General features: G+C 41.0%; 1 protein-coding gene across 1 annotated transcript in view; it reads right to left on the reverse strand.

The window, feature by feature from the left end:
• Positions 1-225: 225 nt before the first annotated feature.
• Positions 226-18,586, reverse strand: part of LOC121092583 — a 67,106-nt gene continuing 48,745 nt past the window's right edge. The window contains exons 9-10 of the mRNA XM_040603818.1: positions 16,930-17,079; positions 226-1,697 (exon numbers count right to left, since the gene is read on the reverse strand). Of these exons, the coding sequence (XP_040459752.1) occupies positions 17,000-17,079 (80 nt within the window). The 3' untranslated portion in view covers positions 226-1,697; positions 16,930-16,999. The remainder of the gene's footprint in view (positions 1,698-16,929; positions 17,080-18,586) is intronic.

Genomic DNA, 18,586 nt, shown 5'->3' on the forward strand with positions numbered 1-18,586 from the left:
GTGTCCTTACCTTCTTGTTGATCCGTGCTGTTAGTGAACTTCTGGAGAGGAAACTGCCCTGATTACAGCTGGGGAACACCACTATCAATTAGTCAACAAGCGGGTAAACATTTTCTCTAGAATTAGAAACTGCAACATAATCAAGACTCATGAAAAAGAAATAATCATAGTCTTGCTTAAATATATATATATATTTTTTATTATTTATTTATTTACATTCAGAGACAACAGTAGCTGAGCACCTTGTTTTCCTTAACATGTTTATTATTATTATACTCCATTTTGAGGAGAGAAGAATTATTATTCTTGTAGGACAGATGAAAAGCTAAGGTATAGAGAGATTCAGCCCAAATCCCCACAGTATTTACATTGAATTCCATAGGATTTAGGCATTTAATACCTTTAGGATCCAGTCCTGTCTTTTTTCACTGCAGCAGAAGCAGCCGGGAGCTGCACGCCTGTTTCCCAGGGCCCCGGTGCGAAGCCTACCTTCCTTGTCTCTCTCCTTGCTCTCCAGTGCTAACATAAGTCAAAAGCAATAAAAACTTACTTTAATTACTGAAGTCATAGCTGTGTTACTAGCTCATTGAGGAGACGAGGTGCTTACTAAGAGGGTGGTTTTTACACGTAGACTGCAAGGAATCACACTGCACTGCTGCAGTAGCTGGAACTGCTATATTCCCCATCTATCGCCATGAAGAATAATGTCAAAACACAGGGGTCGTGCAAGCCTTTGCTCCAGAACTTCCTCACATCTTCAGCTGCCTTGTTACAGAGATGTCTCACGCATGTTTCCAATGACTGAAGACATTCCAGCAGGCCTTCACAGCTAAGCACACCCTCCAGTGACTCCTGCAAGCTTGAGTACAAAGGTGTGCCGTGCCAGCGCCCCACTGTGCTGACCCTCCCTGTGGTTTAGGAAGCTACCTCCTCTAATCCTGCTCTCAATCAATTCTAGAGAACACGACAAGAGCCACAGCCAGCAGGGAGTCCTCTTCCACTTGCAAAGTGGCGGCAGAGATGGTGCGAGATGGGGCATCTGGTGGCAGGAGCAGCCTCTGTCCTTCAAGCTGCACGGTGGCTGTCCGTTCCACTCCTTCCCAGTGGGTTAGCAACAGCCATAGGTGTCCTTGGGCTTGTGCTTCAGGAACTGCTCTAAGCCCCTCCGTCAAGAGGCCATTGATGCAGGGAATTCTCCTTCAGCAGCAGGGACCGAAGCAGCTGCAAGAGCTGCAGATGTAGGCTCTAAATCATTGTGTCTTTTCCTCTTTTAGGACAAGCTCCTGAGAGAATTTGGTTTACCACACATCTGACATGTATTTATGTGCTGCAGAACAGGAGTAAAGTAACGATTCTCTGGGTATAACTGTATTTCTGAAAAACGTCAGAGAAGTATTTATGTCCCCCGTTGCTGCAACCCCTCTCAAGGAAGCCTTCATGAAGCATCACCTACTGGGTTGCTGCTGTTTCAAACAAGAATAGTTTATAACAGTCTATAGATGACTAAAGAAAAGAGAGATTTCACCTGTGACTGCACCTCTCATACTTATCTCAAGGGCTCTTCAACCAAACTCTGGTAAGCATGGTAGTAAACATTCTCCACAGTCAGCGTCCAATGGTGTAACTTGTACAGTTCGAAATAAGTATGTGGTGAAGTCAGTCCAGATTTCCATGATGACCAGGGGAGATGCACAGCTCTAGAGAAATAAGAGGAAAAAAGAAAGATCTCAAATTCAGTTTGCTTGAGTAACTACAGCCATGACAATAGAGCGGCATCAGTGTCACTCGCAGGCAGGTAAACTAGGCGTAATTTTTTTCACAGTGACTATGTACATTAGGAATGACCTCCCTGTCACACACACACACACACAAAAAAAATCAAGATATACTTTCTTCTGCCAATATCAATAGCAAATACTTATTTTTCTTAACCATTATTTTTACTAAAGGCTTTACTGCACAAAGAATCCAGGGGGAACAGAAAATTGTATAATTGTGCAGGTTGGGGAATTCTCTAAAAATACATAACCATGGCACCCTTGTCATTACCAATCAAATAATCTTGATAAAAAGTAAAGTAATTAGCCTTTGAGAAGAGCATAAAGCTAATTAAAAATGACAACTTAGTCATCTCAATAAACAACCGCACAGAACCAGTCAGTAGTTCTAACTATAGCACAATGCGATAACCTGACCTGCCAGAATGGCTTGCCTTCAAGCCCGTTTAAAGAAGCCACAGTTCATGAGAGTGAAACCTTGATAACCTTTTCTTTTATTTCAAAAGTTCAATTTCCTTCATCTACCATCCAATATTTCCATTTGCTTTCTCTGTTTCATCTTCCTTTACTAAGATTTTGCCCACCTATCAGTAACTTTTACAAATGAAATGATGGAAACTCCTGTAGTCTGCTAAAAGGGGACTATAAAATGTGAAGTATGAACATACATGTTGTCGAAAAGATTTACAAGTTGCAAATAATGAGTTCAGTCTCATAAAAAAGTTGCTTGTTCAGAATCTGTATATAATAACCAGAAACGAAAAGACACCACCAGTCTCTCATTTATATAGCAATCTGAGGATCTGTCCTCTCATACATGTTAATGGCAAAGTTTTAATTAATTTCTATGGGAACAAAAGTGAATTTTTCTTTGTTTCTTGCCATCAAATACTCCTTGAAATTCAGAAAATTTTCACAACTACCAACACCTTCCTCAGCAGGTATATATACTCAGGTTGCAGATACTGAAGGAAGCAAATCACTCTCTTTTCAAATCACAAGACTCTACTAAATATTTCCTAACACAAATATATATATGTATTATATATATAATTACACGCACAAGTTACAGCCAGGAGTCCATGGTACTATATTCCTTAAAGCTGAGAGCCCATTTGCTTTAAGAATTAAAATGTCCTAATCTAAGCGTCATGCACACAACTTACTCTCCATGAAGCTTTGATGCAACTCCTGAGCCCATACTGACAGGCTTAGATTTAAAAAGGATAAATTGGTACTGTCATGGGCCAAGCCCAAACATTGGTATCTTAAACAGATCCAGCTGAGTGATGCTGACACTTAATCACGCTGATATACCTTCTTCAAGCCCACAGAGAAATACAGGTTTGATCCTCGGAATAGGGATTGACTGGAATAGGAAAAGAGGTAGAAGAGATTATGATTAGGTTTTGCCCAGCCCGTGCTAATCTTTGACTATAGTTTTGGTTCCTTCTTGCTAGGAAAGAACAGAATAATGATTTAGAGAAGCCCTTAGGCTGCTGAAACACAATGCATAGGAAGCAACCTGCAAAACAGAATGATTGCAACTCAATGCAAGAAAGTGAGAACTTAAGCTCCTTTGACTTACAGTATATATGAATACATGACTTGGTAAAATGGTTACAGATGTGTATCTAAACCAAATGAAAAGACCTTGCAGCCATGGAGAAATTATGTATCTGCTTGTGCTGCACTACTTCCACTCTTAGGAAAGCTTGGAGCAGAAATAAAATGTTTGCTTATATTTTGAACAAACGTTGAACGAAACAAAATTCTGAGCAACCGTGAACTAGATAAAGACCTTGATCCTGCTCTGTAATGCATGGTAAGGCACAGTTCACGAAGGCCAGCTCTGGCTTAGGAAAGCAAGTCTCCCTAAGCTTTCTCTGCAGTCGGTGTAGACAGGGATCATCCATCCCCAGCTATTGTAAACAGGCGTCGTTCCATTCCAAGCCAGGGAAGCAGACCAACACATACAGGCTGAATATCTTAGGCTGTGATCCCAAATCTACAGACCTGCACCTCTTAATAATTCTTCATATGCTAAATGCAATAAAAGTTGACAACCTCTCTGAGCTTCAGTTTGCAAGCTTTTCACTGAAAACATTTTCAGTGTCACATAGTCCTCCAGCTGAATTCTGTATCACAAATTTGGTGCAATTTTGGGTGATGCCAGGGTGCTTTTTTCAATTCTTTAAAGTATTTGCACAAATGTATTTTTAAAGTTCCATGTCTCTTTTAAAAGAAGCTTTCTCTAAAAAAGTTTTTAAAGGTCTTCAAGGAAACATAATCCCTCTTCATAGCAGGTGTTTTGCTCCACTCTTTGGTGTTACAGGACATCAGGGAAGATAAGAGAAGTGTTGCTTTTCTCTTCCTTTTTTGCTTTCCCTGAGCAAAAATTAATTTTTTACGGGGATGAGGTAGTAATCTACAACACCTGCAAAGACAAAGTATCTACTTGATCTTTTGACATGCCATTACTTTATGTAAGGAAGGTGGAGACAAAAATGAGATATCTGTCTAGTAAGGAAAGAAGAAAAGCGCAAAATCTCCACTTGCTCTTGTACCTCTCATCAGACCTACAGGCTCTTAAACTTAATTCCAAGTTTAACCTGGACAAAGACATGGAAAAAATGCACTGTAGGGAACTGGACTGAGTTGGCAGTGGAGTGGATTCAATGACTTAATAGTTCTTTTTCCAGCTCTGATTTCTTTGATACTATTTATAAAAAGGAAACAAAAATGATGGGCCACTCCAAACAAATTGTTACCATAAACCAATAACGAACATCAAAAGTGACAAATGCCCCTTTAAGACTTGCATGGCTCATGGAGCCAGGGAGAAGACTAATAATGTACCTCTCTGAAGGTCCTGGACTATGTTTATTTCCCGCATTTATTTAAAAGAAAATCAAAATACTTTTAAGCAAGTCGGTTGGTTCCAAATTTAAGAACAATTGAACAAAGAGGAATCTGCTAATTCCAGATGGAGTGCATATAGTCCCCTGGCACTTGTTACTTACCAAATGTTTCAGAAAGCAAACACATGACCTAAAAGATTTTGTGAGTGTGGGGTCCTCAAAAAGTTTTTAACAAGTCATGTATTTCTAACCGTATTTACTTTACCCACACACAAAACCCCACTTCGTTTTCCCCTTTTTTTTTTTTTTCCTAAAACAGACAATACTCCCTTTGAAGACTATTTATGTACAACTCAGTTACCCCATAAGGCAAGAGGCTCTAAAGGTGTCACCTCTGAAAGGCTTCAGCTGCAGAGCATCTGTTCCCCATGCAAGGGCCACCTTCCCCAGCACTGTGGCTGACGCAGGTGTTTTGCTAATGTGGGATCCTCCTGTCCAGAGGTGCAGGAACGGGCACCCACAGATGGTTTCTCATCTCAAAGATGCAACATACTTTTCTGGTTTTTGGTTTGAGTTTTTTTGTTTTGTTGTTGTTTTTTTAAAAAATCTGGTCCTTTGCACATACCTAAGCTGTTCACCAGCATCCTCTACATGGGTGCCAAGCCACCCTCAAAACACACCTCTAGGCAAATTAATAGAGCGTTGCTGGTATGCATTCTGTATTCATTACTGAGATTTTATATTCATTTCACAAGAAAATGAAGGTGATTAACACAATTAAGAATGTTTTTAGCAAGTGTTATATTCCATTTTTATAATTGTGTCCTCCCCAAATTAAATATTTTGAGGGAAGAGTAAAGTAGAAAATTTGATTTTTGAGGCAGTTTGGTGAAAGTTAGCCATTTGGCAGTTGCTCTCCAACCCAAAGAGCACAGAACCTTACAGAAGTGGCGGTGCCATTAGCTCCTGTGCCCATCCCAAGCTGCCGTAGCTGGTGCACAGCAGCACGTGTAGGTCCATGTAAGGCAACAAGCCTGACCCATATATGGGAGCTGCTTTGGGAGATCTTTGCTAAACCCCTTCACTGTGAGAAGGTGGGAAGGTTTCACTTCTATTCCACTGCACAAACAGAAATACCCCAGGGACAATTTTCATAACACAGACCACAAAAACTTCAAGATTTCTGCTGCTGGTTCTCTTCTGCTGGTTGGACAAACCCAGTCCTGCAAAAGCGGCAGAACCAAGGAGAGCAGGCTACAGAAAAAATGTTTAATAAACATCAGGCTTAACTATGAACTTGGATTTTTTTTTCTATTATTACTTTCAACATTGTTCTAATAACTTGTCTTTTCATAAAAGGCAAAACCCTTCCCCTGTTCTCAAAGGGGGAAAAAAATACGTTAAAGACAGTGAGTTGTGACTAAAAGAGACCAAAAAGAGAAAGCACTTATGATAATATAAGCAGGCCAGGTAAGTACAATTTAGTCTTGAGTTTTACATGAGAGATATCTCTTCCCTTTAATATTTTTTTCCCTCTAATTCTGTCCCTTATTTTAAAAGCCTTACTTTCAGTTATGCTGCGATCCTTTCCTTTGGACTTCTGTGGATGTCATTTTTCCATAGCCACAGACTCAGACCAGAAAGAAACTGAGGGCAAATGTTATTTTTTCAATTCAAGTATCTACAAAGGGAAATTTATCTGCTGACAAAGACATACACCCATTCTCCTTCTCCTGCAACTCTCTTCTGTGTGCAGTGTGATAGTCCCCAAAGTTTTACTGCTGCCGGCATTTCTCTGCAAATCCTTAAGCTGCACCAGCAAACTCCACTGAATGTGTTACTTCACATTTTTAACTGAAATGCTTTTTGTTTTTATTTTAATGAATCCCCTAACTCCAAGGTTAATTAAACTCATGTTTTTTAATTAATTACCAACAAATGCAAATAAGGCAAACTACACAAACATGCATTCACTGTTCACTGATAGATATGTGGAGTTGTTTGTTTTTAATCCTGAAGTGTCAGGATTTTAAAATCTCAAAGTCTTGAGGGTTACAACCTAAAAATTATTTTCACTTGGGGCTTTATGAGAATATCTTACTAGTGTATGACAGGGAGCTTAATTGCTTAAAGGAACAGAAAGCGCACTGCAGGTTCTTAAGCTTTACCCAAGTCATTCTTGCTAAACAGTAAAACTCAGCAGAATTAGGTCTCTACATACAATTATTGGAAGAGGAAAGAAGAACACAATAATTTCTCCATCATAATTATGTTTAACTGCCCTAACAGCTGACAAATATGGACTCATTAAGTGCTCTTTCTGATTATTTAAGTTCAACTACAACAGAAATCCTCAAAGGAAGAAATAGGAGTTCAAGCAACAAACTCCAAATCCATAAACTCCAAGGCGGCCAAATTTAAGAGATGTAATACACTCATGTTTAAAACTTGAAACCGTCTCCTGGTACTTGCAAGTAGTGACTATTGCTAGTGCCTGAGGACAATACATGGCTGAATTGACTTCTTTACTATATAAGCGTTACTATTTTCAGGAGAAAATATTTCAAAATCTCATGAAATATTTCTCTGAGGAGTTGCTCAAAATTCTCTTAGCCTCTCTGATGACTTTTTCAACTTAAAGCACTGCAAAAAGCAGCCTGTCCTGAATACGTGGAATTATTGAAATCATTAAAGCAGGAGGCCAGGAATATTTATTTCTGTTCTCTTCCTAGGGCTGACATGGATGAATTTGGCTATGACCAAACATCTAGTTCAGCTCACTCTCACAGTCCCAGAATGACTTGAATCCACACACAGAGGTCTCGAGCTTGCTTAAAGCCTAAACCTGGTGCTTGAGCTCTGGCCCTCCTGGATCGCTGCCCAGAGCTCAGCCCCACGTCCTGGCCCTCTGCACCGTGGACACGAAGCAAAGCCAGCACTGGAGTGCTCAGCAAGACAGTCCCCGGACACTGTATTTTCCCCTCAAGTCAGCAGGTAAGAGTTGCTTTTCCTACATGGCAAAAGGATTTCTTACATGCAGCAGAACGACACACCGATGGAAAACACATTCTGGAAGTGTTGCAAGCCTTTGTGTTTCCACTTGCTTTTATAACTACTTTTAGATTACTTTTTGCGACATAATGAATATGTTTAGGTACATATGCACACACATATACCTCTAAGTACATATATATAGTACCTCTTCTACTTCCCCTTCCCCCAAAATATCAGGCAAATTTCTCCACCGCTTACCATGGGCTGGAAGGAGCAGGTCAAAGGGCTGGCACTAAAGTCCCTTTTCCTCCACAAGGGGTTTGCTGCCCCATAAGATGCAAGATGTGATTGCACAAATCTGTGGTGCTTCTTTCCCCACCAAGAGGGGAAATAAATAACTTAGAAGGGAAATTAATAGCTTAGAGACCTGCCTATGTAGATAACTTTTGGGCTAGTGGGATTTTTTCCAGCTCTCTGTCCCTCCATATCCCCAGATGAAAAATGGGAATAAGTCACCCTTAACAATCTTATGCAAAAATTTAATTATGTTTAGCTTATCTAATTGATATATTTTGAAGAGGCTGGCTAAAAGATGTCATATGTGCAAAGTTATTTGTTGTGTTTAAAGATATTTGTGCTCCCATCCTTGGGAAAATTCTTCACGTTCCCTGTCCTGCTGCACTTAGAAATGATCCTATCTTGATTGCTTTCCAGTTACCCAGCATCAAAAATAATCAGGAATAGGAAAGATAAAGTGCAAAAGTGTTCTGTGGAAGGCTGCAATTCCAGTGACTTCTCCTTGCCCTGCTTGTCTAGCCTCAACATATGTAATTCTTAGGGGGGGAACAAAAAAAGCAAACAAAAAAGCAGCCAAAAAAACCCAAACAAACAAAACCAACCAAATAAAAAAAAATAGCAGAGCAGTGTCCACTCATCTCCTGAGCAGTTCCTGCAGTATGATAATCTGTAGGCAGCCATGTAAGATTTATCATCAGAATTTCACAGCTTAAGAAAGTCCTTAAAATATCCCATGTCCCCCAGCCAACTCCTTAAAAAATGAGGAAACCAAGATATTCCCTCCTTTGCTTTTTCACAACTTCCTTTCAGCCCGTACGTCGGGAGCGGTGCGGAGGATGCCTGCACGCCGCGCTTCCTTGCACTGGGTGCCCGGAGGTGCACGGGAACCTGGGCTCCCACCCAGCCGGCCCCTGTCAGAACGAGCTTCGGCAAGAAGGGGTTTTCCTTGCTTAAGAAATATTGCAAACAGAAGATTCCCATGTTTGAAAGGTCAGAGGAAAAAAATATAATGCACTCATGAAGAGACAACCTCATTAATCCTGTTGTTCTTGGCCCAGTCAATAGAAGAAACATAAATGCTGTCAACACTGTGCTGCTAGATAAAGGATAAAAAGTGGGAATGAAATGTTTTACTGCAAGGACTGTTCTTATGGTTTGAGAACATTTCTGGAAATAACCTGAGCTGAGAAAATGTACCCTAGGAGGAATACATGCTGTGGGAAACTGTGTGGAAGATAAAGTTTGGTCAGCGACCTTCTCACTATCCTCTAATCGCACAGCGTACACTGCTCCAGAGAGAAAAAAAAAAAAAAAAAAAGAAAAAGGGATACTGTGCAGCCAAGACACTTTACCTTCCCCACATTACACGAACTGAAGTGGAAAACACAAGAGTATCATAAATCTCTGTTTCATGCTTTCAGATACTGTAGTGAAATAAGAATCTACTGTAACTTGCAGGAAAAAATACCCCGTGACTTTTGGTTTAGGGCACTTCAACAGCACAAAATGCAATACACCTTCAGTGATCGTAAAAACAAATGACTGGAAGTTGCTAAAAGGGGAACATGCCTTTTCGTCTGTGCAACATCAGAAATAGAGAAAGATCATCACATTTCTCACCAAAAGCAGGAATGACAGAGAGGAGGAGGACACAAGGCTACCTCTCCAGTGCAGGCAGTTCCCAGGGGTGATACATTGCAGAGAAGCCCAGTTTAAACACTTGCACGTTAATGTACCAGCAGCACTCAGATACTGTATCTGTGCAGGCAGAATGAGTAAATATTAGCGTATGTGGTTACTCCTGGGAAGATTAAGGAGTCATCAAATATGGATGTCCCTAGTGCTCCTCACACAGCGAGGGTATTGGAAAACTCCCACCTTTAGATATTGGCGAGGAATATCACTTTTTTCCTTATTTTCTTTTTTTATTATTATTTTATTTATTTTTCCTTTAAAAAACAGAATTACTGTAATTACTGTCAAAGGTAGTTATGTGAGGACTGGTGTGGCATGCACACAAATGCCAGAGCTTTTTCAGCTTCTGTAGCACAAATCTCAGAAATACAGTGCGATCTTCCTGAAATGGCATTACTGGGGTAATGCCACAGCATAGAAGTTGGGTAAATATTTTCCTTGTGCTCATCAGTTACTGGCTGTTGACAAATACACTACCTAGAGTGGTAACGCAGGGTAATGATGTCATTACTGGGGGATAAACAACACAGCTGCAGCACATGCCTATAGCTCTTGCAGATTCAAGGGCTGGGAGTGAATTACTTTGTGGATCCCAGATCTTCCAAATATTTCACCAGTCATTGCAGAAATAATTGCAAAAGTGATTGGTGAGCTAATTCAGACAAAATACAGGCTAGCCTGAACTGCTCAAATTAGAGATGACCCTTTTTTTGAACAGAGTTTAGGAATAAATGGAACGGACTAGATAGAAAAAGAGTTCTTTCCCTCATCTCTACTTGCTGGTTTCAAATCGGACATGGAACAGAAAGGCTGCAATAAGCTATTCTCTTCTTTTCCTTCCATCCATCTGGAAACAAGAACTACCAGAAGTCTGACAAGAAAGCCTGATCTCCAGCCAGATTTCTAGAAATGCTAATACGAGTTCCTTATTCAAAAAGCACCTTTAAAACTTCTTAACTATCAGGAAGAGAACCTCAGATGTCTCATCATCTACCACAATTATTCCTGGAAAAAGACCAAGAAGTGCCCTACAGAATTCTTCTGCTACTGTCTGTAACGAAACCCACATACATAAAAATACAGGGGTGTTATCGTACATATACATGACAATGCTGGTGACTACAGATGAGATTAGGAATAAAACCTTTTGGAAAACCTCAAGGGATGGACAGCGGGGAACAGCAGCTTAAGAAATCTTCTCTCATGGGTTTTGCTCAAAATAAATCTATGGAGGGAGCCTATTCCCTTTGCTTAGGTGTCAGCTTAGAGCTTTCCAGGCACAAACCAGAAACATCTCAGAGACTCCGTGATGATGGGGGAGCATCTCCAGCAATTCAGTCGGGTATGCTTCAGCTGCAAAATGAGCTCAGGACCGCGCAGAGCCTGCAGAGGCTTGGAGGGGTGGCACACTGCAACTGAGGGGAGTCACCAGCAGAATTTCCCTGTTCCACTTTAAGCAGTGCAACTTAATGGCATATCGACATCTTCTATGATATACATCCTGTGATCAGTGCAATTACTGCATGTCATCACCACTGTAAATTTACCCAGCCTGAAACCATTTTAAACTTAAACTGCATACTTAAGAACTACTATCCACCTCCTCTTTGTAAATTAGCTATATGATTTATCTGTGGGAACCATTTCAAAAAGTATACATTCAGAAATACATATACCACATGATGTCTTTTCCATATGGCATCTCATAATTATTTTGCTGTGTGTGAACATGATGAAAACAGTTTCATAATTCTCTGAGGGTTAGGGTAAATTATTTCAATTAGACATATTTCAGAGCAAACATTACCTTAGGGTTTATTAATAATAGTACCTGAGAAGGAACAGCTGCCTTTTAAGCGGCAAGAGCTGTCAGCTTCTCACTGCCCCCCTGTAGCACCCCTTTTGTGACTCAAAAAAAATGGCAGATTTTCTCATGCTTTACCTAAACAGAGAACTTGGCAGCAGAGACCTGGTTGTAATCCTCAGCAAGGGAGCTGGTGGGTGGATTTTTTCTCTATAAACTCTTGTATAAACCACACCAGTCTCCTGGTATTTATTTTGTGTAATGTTGGAAATCATACACAGATCCAACAGGCCATGTAAAGGAGTTTTGTAACTTCCTGAAACCCTTTCAGGCAAAATCCTTTCTCCAACAGCAGTCCCAGGTCGTCAGGATATTATCACCATTTTTAAGGGCAAGGTTCCTTGGCCATTTGTAATAGTATAGCATTGAAAAGATGAAATGCAAATCTAAATTAGATCAGGTCATTATTAGGAATTGCTATTAGAATTATTAAAAAAAAAATTAGCTCCATTGTCGAAGTCTGTGGACTGTTTTGTAAGCGCGGGGCTTACAAACAGATTGCTTTGCAGCTTTATGTGCTCTGATCCTCATCTAGCTGGTTTTCCCTATTAATACCGTCATATGACATGCACTGATTTTTGAGCTACCAATTCTGTAACAAACCCCCTCTGCACAATGTAGCCCATCTGTTTTGGGGCACTACACCACTCTGCAAGTGCATCTGCCTCTTCGCAAGGAACGCTTACATTTTGTCACACAAATGGCTAAGAAACACCTAGGTTCGTGCAAGCCCCTAAAACGCTGAAGTGGAAGTGAGCTGAGAGCCAGTCAGGGAACAGGCATGGAAAATCCCTGCCTCTCCTCGCCCTGCACAGCGCGGGAGAGGTGAGTGAATTGACCCTGAATACACAGTCACTAACGCTGGGTTGAAAAAAGGGACAGACCTACGTCCGTTGGCTAATAAATAATGCAGGTACAATCACAGAGAAGGCTGCTGTGACTGACTACTTGTAACAACCTGTGGGCTGGAAGAAAATTGTTGTGGCGCTGTAGTGGGAGGTGAGGGCATCAGCCCCCCACCAATCCTGCTTATTCCAGCCTCATGCAAGGAGTGGGGCTGAAGGCACCCAGCATGGAGAGAATAAAAATTTAAACTGGAATACCTGTAATAACATCTGTGAAGAGTTTTAAAATTAATATGCTGAGAATTGAGCTCTCACCTTGTCAGTCTCTGAATCCAGCAATCCCTTTGTGCCTAGGAAGAGCGGGCTTCTAATTAATTTAGCATATCACAAATAGATATACACACACACAAACAGCACAAAAAGAGAGAAAAAGGGTGTATTTGCATGCATAACTGTAGCTATAACACACATGTACAAGCCCACGTTTGCTTGAACGCCAAAACCAGGATATCCAAAGCTTAGTTATCACCTGGCCAAACACGACTGTTCCACGGCATCGTTATCATACTCTAATCTTTTCATCTACGCTACAAGAGGAAAAAAGCATTTCCAAAGAGAAAAAGCGATTAGTAAAAGGCATTCAAGCTATAAAATATTTCCTTTTGGTTCAGGTCCTAGTATTTTTGCCTGGCTCAAGTTCAGGAAGCTCTATAACTTTGCTGAATAATTTCCAAAGGCCTCTTGCCTGTATCTTTGTGTAAGAACACTCATACTTCGCCTTGAAATTGCCACCTAAAAGAAAAGGGAATTCATTTGCTTCTCTGACTTCTGTGGTGTAATGAAGCCCATGGATTTCTACAGAGCTATTTGCCTGTCACTTCTGCAGAGGTTGCTTCTGGTCCCAGCCCCACAAAGACCTTCAGCTCTGGGTGCCCCGTACTCGAAGGTCCAGGGGCAGACTTTCTTTCCCACTTGTGGATCCTGCTCCAGTGTATAGAAACCCATAGTAAGCAAACAAATGAGAACCCTGAGCCCGAGGCCTCTTTAATAAAATGAATAAACAAGCTTTTGTCTAACGTTTGGTCTTTGAAACTACTACCTCATTTTGGGAAGGCTATATTCTCAATCATGGAAACTTCTAATCTCTTCCTCCATGTCATCCAAGGAGTGGACTGACCTCTGACCTTTGCTTTCCTCTCTACTTAATCCCATTATTTATGCTCATTCACTCCATAACCAGACAATCTTTGTTACAGTTCAAATGCTTTTATACTTTTCAAAATCCTACACTTTTCCGAGTTCAATTTTTTGGACAACTGTCCTGCAGAAACAAAGCTTATATGTTGGCCACGTCTGCCAGACCTTTTATTCCTTAGCCATTTGCAAATTCATTGGCTTATTTCAATCCAATTCAATAGAGAGGTAGAAGTCCTGAAGATAATTAAATTCCTGTAACTTCTGCAAACATTGGCAGCTGGAGACAGGGAGGGGATGGAAAGGAGTGCCTGTGCCGCGGGAAAAGCTGCAATGTGAGGCTCTGCAGTAACATTTCTGCTGGCTTGGCCTTGGCCAAGAGGCACATGCCTGCGCCTGGAGAGCTCCCAGTCTCTCGTGCAAACAGCAGCTCAAGGGAAACTGAGGCACGCTCTGTAGGCTGTATGGAGGGGACTGGAGGTAGTGCCAGAAGGTGAAGCCGTTAGTACCTGGTGGGAGAGTAGGGGGATGAAAGACCCAAATCCACAGACAATGAAGCTTCAGCAGCTCTGCATCTCACGGTACAATGTTTATTTTGCTGTTCTCATTTCCACAAGTGCTGATTCTTAAATCTGTGTTTCATCCCGTCTTTACAGAGAAATATAAGAACAAGCAAACTGACGTGGCTGCCTGGTACCCAGAGAGGAGAATTTTGTAGCAAATTCAACATCCACACATAAAATGTTGCCATTTGCCTGTAGCTTTTGAACCTGAAATCTAATGACAGCAACGAAGCAAATGTTTATATTGGTATTTGTCTTCACAGTAGTTTCTGGCATATGGCAGGGCTCACGCTACTCTTGTACCTGTTCATAGTGATGTTGCACGAGTGACTTGGCTATATACTTGTGCTCAACAATTACGCAGTATCCTCTGTTGACAATGGGACTAAGCTGGGAGTCAGGAGACAGACTTCCATCTGTTTGTAAAAGGTTGTGGGACTGCAGAAAGTTTTCTTCTTTTTTTTTTCCCTCTGTCCTTCTTTTTTCCTCTCCTATACTTTGCCTTTTTTGTTGGTTTGAGCTAAACGTCCTGGGTGGAAATGCCTTTTTTTTACCAGATGTTTGCATGAGCCTAACACATTGGGAACCCTTTCTTAGCTGAAGTCCAGATGGCGTACTGAAATGTAGATAATAACAAGACTCCAGCAAATACTGATGTTCTTATATCTATATGACAACATCACCTTTGCAATGGGAATGTTTGTCTGTATGTTTTTACTTGTAAAAAAAAAAACAAACCAAAGTAAAAGAATACGGTTTTACTTGTGTATTTAACCATAATAGCCCCACTAAAATACAAACATGAGACCTTAAAAGCATCAAAGTATCTCCATCAAAATTAATGGACAGTTTGTCAGAGATCAAACTTGTTTTCTGCAAAAATATTAATAATTTTAAGGCATCTGAGATTTTTCCATGCCTGTCTTGTTTCTCTTCTACTGTGTTATGCTGTGCTGCATGCTGTACCCTGCCTGTTAAAAAACTATCTCTTCCCTTGCTCAAAAAAGAAAGGCTGGACCTCTCATGAATGTTGTCTACCGCCCACGAGTCTGGCTCAAGACCCATCTATAAATTTCATTTGCCTTTTGAAGAGAAGACATTTTCCTTGACGAAGGTGATTATCAGGTATTAAAGGCTAATCTTATAATAAATTTCTGAATTAGTAAGCTTATTTCTTAACTAGTCAAAAGCAAATCCCTCTTGCTCATACCTTGTTATGCTAGCATTGCATTCTATCATATCACTGGTATTTAATCATTTGTCAGGGGGGAAAAAAAATCTCAAGCAGAGATATTCACTCACTGAAATGAGCTAAGGTGGCTAGGTTACTCACCATAATGTGTTTTTCAGATTTTTTTTTTTAATTTTTATTTAATCCCAAAGGGCTTTTATTTTTTGTCAATTTGTACAATAAAGTTCTGTTTTACGAGACTGACTTTGCTCATACGTTGTTAGTGCACTTAATTAAACTCAGAAATGCTTAATTCTTTCTAAGGCCCTAATTCTGTTCTGAAATACAAACAGTGTTATGTGCCCTCAATGAGAAAAAGTCAGTGTAATTTGACACAAATTTCAAAGACCTCCCCGAAGCCTTTCTTTCTATGTCGTGCAAAGGAGAAGAGAGGGAAATGGTTGAATGCTGGCTTTTGAATTGCCCCCATTTTGAAGGTGAGGACAATCTGCAATACTTGGACCTGCTTCTAATACCCCTGTAGTCTGGATGCACGGCTTGATTCAGGTCCATCTGTACCCAAAAGCAGGAATAAATTATGCATGTGAGGGGCTGCAGCAGCCTTCACATTAAATATTGATCTGCTGGTCCTCTGCCACTCTGCAAAACCGTGCATCTCCAGATCCACCTGTCTGCACCATGGTGACAGCAGCTCCCCAAGGAGGGGCTTTAACGTTGCACACAAAGCCCATTGTCCAAAATAGGTGGATCTAGAGCAAATTTCTTGAGCGCAATTTATTCCACGCCCTTGCTAGCATAACAAGTGTTCCTGAGCCTCTGTAGATATGTATTCAAGAGGGAGCTGTCTGTCTACATTTGATTTTACATTTCCTTCAGCTAGTTCAGAGATCCATAAGCAAAATCCAGCACCCAGGGACATCCAAGAGGACTGTGAATTCATAAACAATAAATGGTTTACAATCATACATTCCTTAACATTTTGATTTCTGACAGGTAGGGTTTGGATAACTGCTTCTGGGCAGCATGCAGACTCTGTGTAATACAGCTTTATTCACCTACACTGCATATTTCACTTGACTTGCTTCTAAGAAGGATTGCATGAGAATGAGGAAACAAAAAACCTGCCCAAAGGGTGTTCAGGTGCTGGAAGCAGGGAGACATCACCTATGCTCTCCCGACAGTGGTCTGGCAGGCAGAGCTACCTTTCAGTAAGAGGGAGCACATGCAGCACCCTTTTCAAAGGCTCCACTCATGCATGCCACCCAACGAGACTAATGGAAAACCTCTTTCTAATCCTACTGCAGCACTCCTCGACCTCAACATTGGGGGCCACGCTTTGCAAACGCACTGTAGCTTACAAGTCAGATCACACCAAAGCAAGCCCTGCTTCCCGTACCTTTTCCCCAACTCCCCACAACATAAACTGAACATGTGTTTGATCCAGAGGAAGTTCTGGAGCCACACAACACTTCTAACCTCTATGGTAAGGTACCCATATTGCAAAGAACCGCTGCCCCAAGAGACTGGTAAACCCCCGCGAGTTAAAGGCTAGACCGTTACATTTGCCTTCCAATATGACCAAAGACACAGGCATCAAAGAAATACCCTTAGGGGGGTCTCCCTCCCATCCTGCAGCATTCTCCTACCTCCAGACACAGGTCCTTGAGGTACATTAGAAGACCAGAAGCAGATGCCTTCTCCAGCCCACGTGCTTATCTAATCCACTTGTCGATGTGTTTGTCGGTAAAGGTGCTGACATTTGCTTGAGACATCAAAACTGTAAGACTGAATCAGACCTGTGAAGTGTACAAATAACAGAGCGTTAAGTAATTTCTTTTACAAGAAATAACTGTAAGCCATTTTCCCAGTATTCCTTCACTACATCCAGATTTCTAAGTTGCAATGAGTCATTAAAAACATTCCCAGTTTTCTTATTAGACACTCCAGACATGTTCCAACAAGCATCTGTGTAGCCCGACCGTGTAAGAAAGGCTGGAAGGGTGGTATGGTCAGGACTGAGATCTAATAGCACCCTTTAGCTAAACATTTCCCAGCAAGAGTCACATATCAAAGTTTTTCCACAGCTGAAAACATAAAGTCTTACTGAAAGTTACTTAGTAAGGGTTTAGTGTGGTGTGCCCATTGACTTCGTATTCCAGCCAGACTGAAAACTCTTACAGGCTGAGCCTTTACTATTGTATTTCCTTTTTCTTCCTAATTGCAATGAAGCCAAGAAAGCACAAGGTAGGAGAAAACAATGCAAGAAAAATGTAGGAGAACCATCCCCTTGTCTTATTTTCATAAAGAAAGATTTGGATTTAGCTTTTGGGAGGAGATTCAGCTCAGCTGACATTTTCACATAACCAGTACATCCTTCCCTATCTGCTGCACTGAGCCGAGTTCAAAATAGCTGAATAGAAATAACTAGCAGGCCAGTTGTGGATCTGACATTCAGAATTAAGCAGATGGTAAGCACAAAAATACAGTCTGGGTTAAATACTGACCACATTTGCCAGAAGCACAGACATAGAAACCCTAGCCACATCCAGATCATAGGCAGAGCACATACAGATCTACCAAAACAGTAAGAGCAGAATTCAGTATAAATTATTCTGTGTTAATAGTACATGGACATCTGACAGTATTTTTCTTTTATGCACTTTTTTTTTTCTTCAAAAGGATGGAATTTCACTCTGTACTGGACACTTTGGCCAAGATCTTTTTCCCAAATGGATGCAATCCCCTTTCTGATCTGAGTGCCTAACACCAGTCTCCTACCATTTCATCCAGACACGCTGCCCCCGCCACGCTGACGGGTAGGAGGTGATATTTAAAGCAATGCCAACTGAACACAACAGGGGATAGGCATAGCAGAGGCAACAGAAGGAGGATTTTGCAAGAGCTCGCTAGGTCATGTTAAACTCCTTCTCTGGCCACATCCAGTGTCCAGCCCGTATGTCTGAAGAACTTGCTGTAAGCCTTTGTTATTTATTTGGAAATTTACTGTGGCTGTGGTTTGACTCTGTGTTTTGGAGCTATTCTTTAAGTGATATAGTGCACTTCATCCTTCATAAACAATAACCAAAAGGTGTCAGTGCCTCAGACGACAGGAAGGCACATGATCGATACCAGTGGATGACCTGGTCTCTATAAGAATGTTACTTCTATGTCAAAATTTCTACTGAAGAAGAGAAAGCAAGTGTGTAAGAGCTGTATTTATTAGGTTAAGAAACTCATACCTTTGGCCAAGCATCAATAAAAGCCTCATAGACAAACTTCTTTGTTTCTGGCAGGAATAAATAT

This window comes from Falco naumanni, chromosome 8, assembly GCF_017639655.2.
Source record: "Falco naumanni isolate bFalNau1 chromosome 8, bFalNau1.pat, whole genome shotgun sequence".
Classification (NCBI taxonomy): Eukaryota; Metazoa; Chordata; class Aves; order Falconiformes; family Falconidae; genus Falco; species Falco naumanni.